Source organism: Humulus lupulus, chromosome X (genome assembly GCF_963169125.1).
Source record: "Humulus lupulus chromosome X, drHumLupu1.1, whole genome shotgun sequence".
Classification (NCBI taxonomy): Eukaryota; Viridiplantae; Streptophyta; class Magnoliopsida; order Rosales; family Cannabaceae; genus Humulus; species Humulus lupulus.
The window spans coordinates 98623653-98633304 of record NC_084802.1 but is presented as its reverse complement, the minus strand read 5'-3'; the positions used below and the strand labels follow the sequence as shown (position 1 = coordinate 98633304).

The following is a 9652-nucleotide window of genomic DNA, read 5'->3' as shown; positions in this document are numbered from 1 at the left end:
TTAAAATAATACATTAAATGTATATCAATATAAAAATAACCCAACGCAAACTGTTTAGTAATTAATATTTTTCTCAAGTTGTACAATATATATTTGTCATATTAAATTTTTAAAGATAAACATTTTTCATCAACATATAACAAGAACTTAATCAAATATTATGTTTTTTGTCTAGAAAAATCAATGCTATTACAACCCAAAAGCAACGTCATTAGTATTATGTATAACAATAATATATGCCTTAAAGAATCGAGTATTTTCCAATTCAGTATTTAAAGAAATTAAAAATAAATAAAATGATCCCATAAAATGTAATGTTGTTCTAGTGTTGTTTTCATATGTTTATTGGCTTGTTTTGACATGCCTTCCTATTATGACCTCTTTGCCCACATCTACTGCACCTATTTTGCATTTTAGTTTCCCAAGCAGCTCTGATTCTTCTTTTCTTTGGTCTCCATGTTTTCACTCTAGCATCTGAAGGTAATATTATTATTTCTTTGATATAGTTTGGTACATCCCAAGTGCGTTGGTTTCCTACTGGGTATACTATTGCTTCATATGTTTGAAGCCATGTTTTTGTTGTGTAGTAATCTGAGCAGTAAACATAAGGATCTAGGTGGATCTCCTTCATCATAGAAAGAGCATGACCACATGGCATCTCATCCATTTGAAATTTATTGCATGTGCATGTTTGATCTTTGAGGTTTACAATCCATGATTTTTCTTCTTTAACCACCTCAAATAGATATTCATTTGATGGTTTTACCTGTAGTTCAATAAAAAAGTTTTGTTAATTAACTTGAAGACAAATGTTTAATGCATGTAAGAGCAACACTATAATAATAGTATAACAACTAGAGAAATTCTTCAAGTTGTAAAAAATTGAATACAAAAAAAAAACATACTGTAAGTCTCAACGAGTATATGTAGTTTTTGGTCATTTTCTCCTCAGCAATTGGTGTCAATTTTGTGAATGTATTTTGTGCATTTTTCCTGTTTGTGTATGTACATTCTTGGAGTAATCCATATAAGCATTCTAAAAGTGTTGTTATTGGAAACTCTCGAGCAGCTAAATTTAATGCGTTCAGTGATTCTACAATGTTTGATGTCATTGTGGAGCACCTATTGTTTGTTAAGTGGAACCTTGACCATCTGTGATATCAAAATTTTTGCAAATAAGGACGAATGCGGTTATCCATACTATCAAGTTCCTTCATATGATATTCAAAATTTGCCTTTGTATGCTATTGCTGCCCCAGTGAATGGTTCCATGTATTTCTTTGCATGTTTCTTATATGTTGATTTCAAGCTGCTTAGCAGATGGAGCATGCAAAATCCATGAGTGATTTCTGGGTATATTTTTTTGTTGCTATGATGATGCTTTTGTGTCGATCTAAGATGATACACATGTTTTCTCTAATGCCATACACCTGTCTTAGTTGTGAAAAAATCATTCCCAAGAAGAATAATTCTCAGAATCAGTAATACATAAAGCTTGTGGAAATATTTTACCTCCTGCATCTTGTGCATTGGCAGAAAGCAAAGCCCCCCCATATGTTGCCTTTAGGAAAGTTCCATCAAAATCTATTATAGGTTTGCATTTGTTCCAGCCTTGCAACAATGGATTCAATGCAATGAATATGAACAACAAACTATTGTCTTCAGCTATTTTGAAGTCCACCACTGACCCAGGATTTGTCTTTTGCAACATATGCAAGTAACTTGGAATCAGGGTATAGGATTCATTTGATTTTCCTCTTATATTGTTTAGAGTGTTCTCTTTACTTCTCCAAGCAGTCATATAATTCATTTTGATCCCATATCTGTCATTTAAATCACCTCTGATGTCTGCTGGTGTGTATGTTGTTTTGATGTTGAGGAACTTTGGCTTTATACACTCTCCAATTAATTTTGATGTTGCTTGGCGTTGATTGCTAAATCGTATTTCTAGGAAGCATGTGTATATTTTATAGTACTTCCTGATGATGAACGACTGTGTGTTTCCATTCCTAGATGCTCTTACGTACCACTTGCAATTTTCATCCAAACACACAATAGTGTACTCTCTTGTGCATGATTTTTGTACCTTTTATTGGAAGTGATTTCTAATTGCGAAGTAGCTGAGAATAGTCTTTAGTGTTTCTTTATCTTTGTATATTTGGCCGGTTTCAACTTCTTGATGTTGAGGTTCGGTTATCACCAGAGCATCTACAGTGTCGACTTAAGTTTCTTTATGCTGGTTATTTTCGAGTTGCTCTATAATTTCTTGAGTGGCTATTTTTGCATAGTCGATGATGTCAAACATCTCAGTGTATTCTTCCGTGGTTTCTTGGGGTTGTTCTGTTCTTGATTCATCTATTCGTGGACCATTTTCAATCAGTGGCACATTTTCTGTTATTGTAGATTCCCTATGGTTGAAAAATGGTAGGTTTGATGTTGTTTCCATATTTTCCACTGTGTTGACACATAAGAGATACTTTGTGAAAGTTGCTTCTTTGATTTTGAGTTGCACATAACATTCGAGAGTATCATCATCAACGATTTTTAGTGGTGTGTAACCTTCTTTCACTTGATAATGTAGTTGAATTGTTGTTGTTTCTGGATTGTTTTGTAGTTGCTGACATTTTTTCTCAATAAGATACTTATATCCACATTCTTTTTGTATTAATTGTCCACTTGCTTCAAAATCAACATAATTCTTGTTGTTATCCCAGTGTCCTTTGCTTTGCACCAGAATTGGTATTGATTCCATTGCCTAAAATGTAGATTATCACAATTTTTGTGGTAAAATTAGACTGTTATGGGTGGCTATAATTCATTAAATATCTTTCGATGAGTTAATGTAGCGTAGCTACAACGCAAGAGCAACACAAGAAAAATGTTTAACAATAAATTTAAAAGAAAACATCTTAGCTCTTTTCATTGCATTTCTAAGAAATTGAAGAATCTTATTCCTACCAGAATCAACCAGAAAGCAATCTCGGATATTAATAAATAACGGTAAAATAATATAATCAGCCAAATAGCAACCAAGTTCAATGAATTAATTGAATAAATAACTTCATTTCAACACAACGTATCTGAGAATTGAAATTTGTTTAAGAGTTAATTTGTGTGAAGTTTGGTTGATTTTGCCAACTTCCTTTGGGTTTGATGATTTCCTGATGATTTGTTGTTGATTGCAGAAGAAAGATCGCCGGAATCCATGGAGGTCAGTTTCGGGTTTATCTGGAAATTATTTGTTGTTTTTCTTTGTTTTTTTCGCATTTTTTATTTGAGTTTTTGATAAATTTTGTTTTGGATCGTTTGGGCTTTTGATCTATTTGTTGTTTTCCTGTAGCTTCGATCGCGATCAGTGGTGCAACATGATTGATCGAGGGTTTTCATCAGTCATCGACCATTGGAGAAGAAATCGCCTTGCGTGAAGAAGACGCCGTATTTTTGTTATTTTTTCTGTGCTTTCGTATTTTTGCAAAAAAAAATCTTCAGCCGTATTAACGTTATTTTGCCCCTTTTTTTGTTCATATATGAAAAAATCTCTAAAAAAAATCTAAAAATTATAAAAATTAATTAGAACTAAAACTAATTAAAATTATCTAAATTAAACTAAAATATCTTGAGAACAAAGCTAAATTAATGCACCGAAAGAGATATATAATTCTATTTTCATAGACTTATCACACCCCAAACTTAAAATTTTGTTTGTCCTTAAGCAAAAAAAGAAAAGGAATTAAATCAAACTAACATTAGAGGCAATATGAGGCTAGAGTCGGTGATCTCAATAGTTTTTCTCAAAGATTTTCTAATAATCATAGCTGAAAGAAAAATACTAAGATTTTGATATCAAAGTAGAAAAAAATACTACTTTAAATTTGCCGAATCATTTAATTTGCTTATCTCCGCTACCGTACTCATCAATACCCTGCATCAAAAAAGATACAACTCATGCACATATATAACTTGAAAATGGAATGTTTTTGTACATTTCCTTTGACATTCCATTCAAACTGTTTATCCCATGCAGGTATTATTGTTTTATGTTATCTCTTTGCGTTTTTTTTCTTTCTGTTTTATAGTAAGTTTTTCGATTCATCAAAACCACTTTCTTCTTCTTCTTCTTCTTTTAATTTTCCCTTAATTTGACAAAAATAGAAACCCCTGATGATGCATGATTAAGCTTACAATTTTTTTTATTTTAATTAGTTTTCTTTTTATGTTTTGTACTTAATTAGTTAGTATATCTAGTCATCGATCGCTACTGCAAATGTTTTTATTTTGGCTTCATGTGTAGTAATAGATCAGGAAAACTTATGACTGAAATTACATTCTTGTAGAGCATGAATACATACATATATATAGATGTATATATATGCATATGCAGATTAGTATAGTTTAGATTTAATTTAAAGGGAAAACAAATCAGTTAGTATATCTGTAGTATATATGTTTAAAGTATTTTTGTGTCTAAACTGCCAATAAAGAGAAGAAGAATTGTTCATCATTCTTGTTTTCTCTGGTGACTTCAACGGAGTACTCCGTCGTCGTTTCTGAAAATTTCTTCAGCAGTCTGTATTTGGTCCGTCTTCTCCCTCCGTCACGACATCGACATCTAGTCTTCTTCTTAAAGCCTGTTTTGGGATTTTGCACGTGTTTTGGGAATGAATAGAGTCAATTATATATGATTGTTCAACGTTGATTACATCAAAGACGATGATTATGCTTCTCTCGTACTATAGGTTTGCAACTCTCGATGACATCTATATTGCCTCAAAAAACACCAAGACACAAGATTGTATATAATTTAGAATACATTGAGAAATTGAAAAAATAATTAAGAATATATACCTCATTCTTGCATGACAATAATTGAGATTTGTTAGTGCAAAACTAACCAACTAAGTCTTCCTTCCTATATCTCTAAATCAGAAGCAAAAAGCAGATCAAATAGATCAACCAAATACTACCATCATACAATTGCGGTGAGATAATATGTATTTATAGAGTTAAGGAGGTGACTTAGCTACATAACCCTAGTTGGACTGGGCAAAGGCTTTAGTCAACTAGAAGGCTCACACTTCTGCTTCAACTATACTTCCCACAAATGCTAAGCCCATTAACTATAAATCACTAATTATATGGGCTAATACAACAAAGAACTATCTAACAACGCATATTTTAATAAAACAATTAAAATGTTAATGTAAGCTCAAATAAAAGTCTTACATTCTCTCACTTGGGCTACATTAATTGTTTTAATACATATACATATATATTAAAATAATAATAAATTACATATTATATGAGAATTTTAATAGATTGTGCAAAAATATGGCTTTTTTTCAAGAAAAGTTAATCTATGACTTTTTTTTGTTTTAATTTCACTTTTATGGGTTTAGTTTCCCATATTTTTGTATAAAAGTTTGTTTATGCCATATTTTCACCCTTAATCAAGTTTTATGAATTTTGAAGGGTATGTTTGTAATTTGATTATTTTTTTTAGCTTATTTGATTATTATTTTTATATTAAATTTTTCCATGGTTGTTTAGCAGTTTTTTTTTTGTAATATGAATTGTGTTTATTATTATTTTTTTATTTATTGTAAACATCTTTTTTTCCTTTTTTTTAGGTTGTTCGTTTTTTTTTTAAAACCTGGTTAAGGTAACCAGTTACTTATTTAGTTTTTCAAAGTTATGTAAAAAAAATCTTACAGCTAACTTAAATAACGTTTATCTAGAGGGGTAACTAGTTACTTGTTTGTGTTTTTTCACATTTATGTAAAAAATAATCTTAGAGGTTAAATAACATGTATCAGGAGGGGTAACCAGTTACAGTGCGATTAGTAACTTACTGCCATAAGAGGGGTAACCAGTTATCATAAGAGGTTGACGAGTCACTCATATTAGAAATGAAAAAAAACATCACATTTGAAGGAAAAAAAGAAGAAGAGTAAGTATGATTTAGTAACCTAGGTAATCAGTTACCATATAGAACCCAAAAATATACACACACATCAGAATGTGAAGGTAACCAGTTACCTCCTAAAATATACAAACAAACAACGTGAAGGTAACTAGTTACCACAAATCTCAAGACAGAAAAAAAAAAACACGATATGATCACGAACCAACCTCCTCCCTCGCCTCCGACCACCACCAGAAACCCCCATCCCCTACGCGCAAAACCTTGTCGCAAACCCAGCCATCCCCGTTGTTTTGCACAGCTCCGAGCACCACAAATCGCACACAGCCCAAGAGCCACCCTTCTTCCTCGCCTCCGACCACCACCAGAACATCCCTCACCTCAGCCTATCCTCGTCGTTTTGGATTTGGGGGCTCGCAAATGGAATCGCGCAGAGATGCGCGGATTGAGTTTGTGTTCGTCGATGGTGCGGCTGGGGTGTTCTTGGCTAAGTTTCATGGAGGTGTGCGCCTAAGGTGGTGAAGGTGGCTGGGTTTCATGGAGGTGCGGCTGGGGTGTTCTTGGCAGGTGGTAAGGGGGTGGCCGGAGATGATGGTGGAGATGGTGAGGCAGCCGAGTGGAGGAGTGGCTGGGTTTCACGGAGGTGCGGCTAGGGTGTTCTTGGTAGGTAGTGAGGGTGGGTAGTCGGAGATGATGGTGGAGATGGTGAGGCAGCCAAGTGGAGGAGTTTTGGCTATGGTGGAGATGGTGAGGCGGCTAGGGCAAAATGAAAGAGAAGATGGACTTGGCTGAAGGAGTTTTGGCTATGTTAATTACTATAGTACCCCTCCTTTTGCTCATTTGTTTTGATTAATTTTGATTTCCAATATGGGATTAGTTTTCCCATAAACTAAGTTTTTCTTAATTAAAATTTCCCATACAAATTAAAGAAAGTTGAACTCCCATATTTTTGCACATTGATGGCTAAAAAGCCATATTTTTTAAAAATCCCCTTAAAATAATTTTATTTGAAAACAACTCATGGGTTGAATAACAAGAAAAAATTTATGGCCACTTTTAAAACAATAGTTCTTTGATAGCATCTCAAAGAACTGATCCAGTTTAATCGTTGATATTGAACTATGACAATCACTTTGTTTCTTAATCAACAAAAGACATTCATAATCACAAATACCAATAACCAAACCGACATGGTCGACAAGTCTAGTAGTGTGGTAAGGAATTATGTTTGGCATGTGATAAATAAAATAACATAATCTCCTTATCAGTCCTCAATTTCACTGATGTCGTGACGCTTAATAAATAAGCCAGTGAAATTAACCATTACCACTACTTAATAAATAAGACAATGTAATATCATTAAATATGCTTAAGAAATTAAGTCAATATGATATCATTGCCATTAAGCTAATAAACTCAAAAGACAATAATCAAAACAATATGAGCCAAATGCTTTCAATTCAATCATTATCGAGAATATACCAAAACATAATTGAAAACATAACCATTCAATAGCCAAATATTGAAACACAAAATGTAGTTCATAACTTCAATTATAAAATTACAAAAAAAATCATAATTTCTAACAACCAAAAGAAACAGAAAAGAAAAACTCCCCCTAACCCAAAAGATCAAAGTATTTTAAAATGTCCATATCAACAATATGTTTATTAAACAATGAGGCACTTAATCCTTTGGTGAGAGGATTTGCTAACATCAACCCTGTCTTGCAATTTTCTATAACAATGTCTTCTTTCTTGACTAAGTCTCTGATAGTAAGATATTTTATCTCCATATGCTTTGAAGCACTACTGACCTTGTTATTCTTTGAAAAGAAAATGACAACACTATTATTACAATAGATGAGCATAGGTAAGGAAATAGAATCAACTACTCGTATCTCTGAAATCATATTCTTTAACCACAAAGCTTGTAAAGATGCCCCATAACATGCTACAAACTCAGCATACATAGTAGATGGCGTAATTAAAGTCTGTTTAATACTTTTCCAAGAAATAGTTGTACCAACTAATGTGAAAATATATCTAGAAGTTGACTTTAAATCATCCACAAAACCATCAAAATCTGAATCAGAATAACCAACAACTCGGAGACTCTCAACATTCTTATACACAAGCATAAAATTCTTTGTTCTTTGCGAATATCTCATAACTTTCTTGGCTGAAACCCAATGATCATGTCCAGGAATAGATAAATATCTGCCAAGAACATTGACTACAAAAGCAATATCAGGTCTAGTGCAAACCTGAGCATACATCAAACTCCCTACTACACTTGCATATGGGATGTTTTTCATTGCTTCTCTCTCCAAGTTGTTCTTAGGACATTGTTGCTTACTAAACTTGTCCCCTTTCAGAATAGGGATAGAACCAAGCTTACATAGATTCATGTTGAACCTTTTGAGCACACAATTAATGTAATATTCTTGAGATAAGTCAAGAACTTTTTGATCCCTCTCACGATGAATCTCAATCCCCAAAACAAAAGATGCTTCTCCAAGATACTTCATATCAAAGTTTGTAGATAGGAATAGTTTGGTCTCATTTAATAATGTCAAATCACTACTCGCACGTAAAATGTCGTCTACATAAAGAACAAGAAAGATATAACAACTCCCATAGATCTTCATATAAATAGGCTAATCAAATTTGTTCTCTATAAAACCAAACGATGTCACAACCTTATCAAACTTCAAGTACCATTGACGAGATGCATGTTTGAGACCATAAATAAACCGTTGCAATTTGCAAACCAAATTCTCCTTTCCATCTTTCTTGAAACCTTCAGGTTGAGACATATAGACTTGCTCACTTAATTTTCCATTCAGAAAAGCAGTTTTTACATCCATTTGATGCAACTCTAAATCAAAATGTGCTACTAAAGCCATAATAATCATGAATGAATCTTTATGGGAAATAGCTTCTCTTTGAGTAATCAATGCCCTCTCTTTGAGTAAATCCTTTCCCCTCTAAACGTGCCTTATACCTTTCAATCCGACCCTTATTGTCCTTTTTGGTTTTAAAAATTCACTTACAACCTATTGGTTTAAAACGAGCTGGTAATTCAACTAACTCCCATACATCATTATTCTTCATGGAGTCAATTTCATCATTCATAGCTTCTATCCATTTAGAAGATTGTGGACTATTAAAAGCTTCACTATAAGTCACAGGATCCACAAAATGACCAATATCATATTCTCCTTCTCCAAGGTAAACTAAATAATCATTAGATATGGCAGACCTCTTTTCCCTTTGAGATCTTCTTGGAGGAAGTATTTCTGGAATAACTTCTATTTGTTGATCAACATTTTGAATGACATCTTCCACAATTGGAATTTCTATAATAACATAACCCTCATCCATATGCTCGTCAGCAATAGGAGCATTATCACCTGGGGTAGGGATAGAATCACTATGATTATTATCTCTTGAAACCGACACAGGAATGAAAATTCCATCAGATGACTCCCCCGTTTCAAGAGAGGGAGTAGGAATGTTTTCAGCAACATCAAATTCCATAAATTTTGCAGTCTAAGATTCAACAATTCTAGTACCTCGAGTAGGATAGTAAACGCAATAGTCTTTGGAGTGATTTGGGTAACCAACGAAAAAACACTGGACTGTTTTGGGATCTAACTTTTTTAAATTAGGATCATAAATCCTTACTTCAGCTGGACAACCTCATACACGAAGATGATTCAAACTAGGC

General features: G+C 33.2%; 1 protein-coding gene across 1 annotated transcript; it reads right to left on the bottom strand.

The window, feature by feature from the left end:
* Nucleotides 1–334: 334 nt before the first annotated feature.
* LOC133806090 (uncharacterized) lies at nucleotides 335–1112 on the bottom strand. Its single transcript, XM_062244225.1, has 2 exons — nucleotides 906–1112; nucleotides 335–766 (listed from the first exon to the last, which is right to left on the bottom strand). Exons 1-2 carry the CDS (start codon nucleotides 1110–1112, stop codon nucleotides 335–337), a joined length of 639 nt encoding a protein of 212 aa, XP_062100209.1.
* Nucleotides 1113–9652: the final 8540 nt, after the last annotated feature.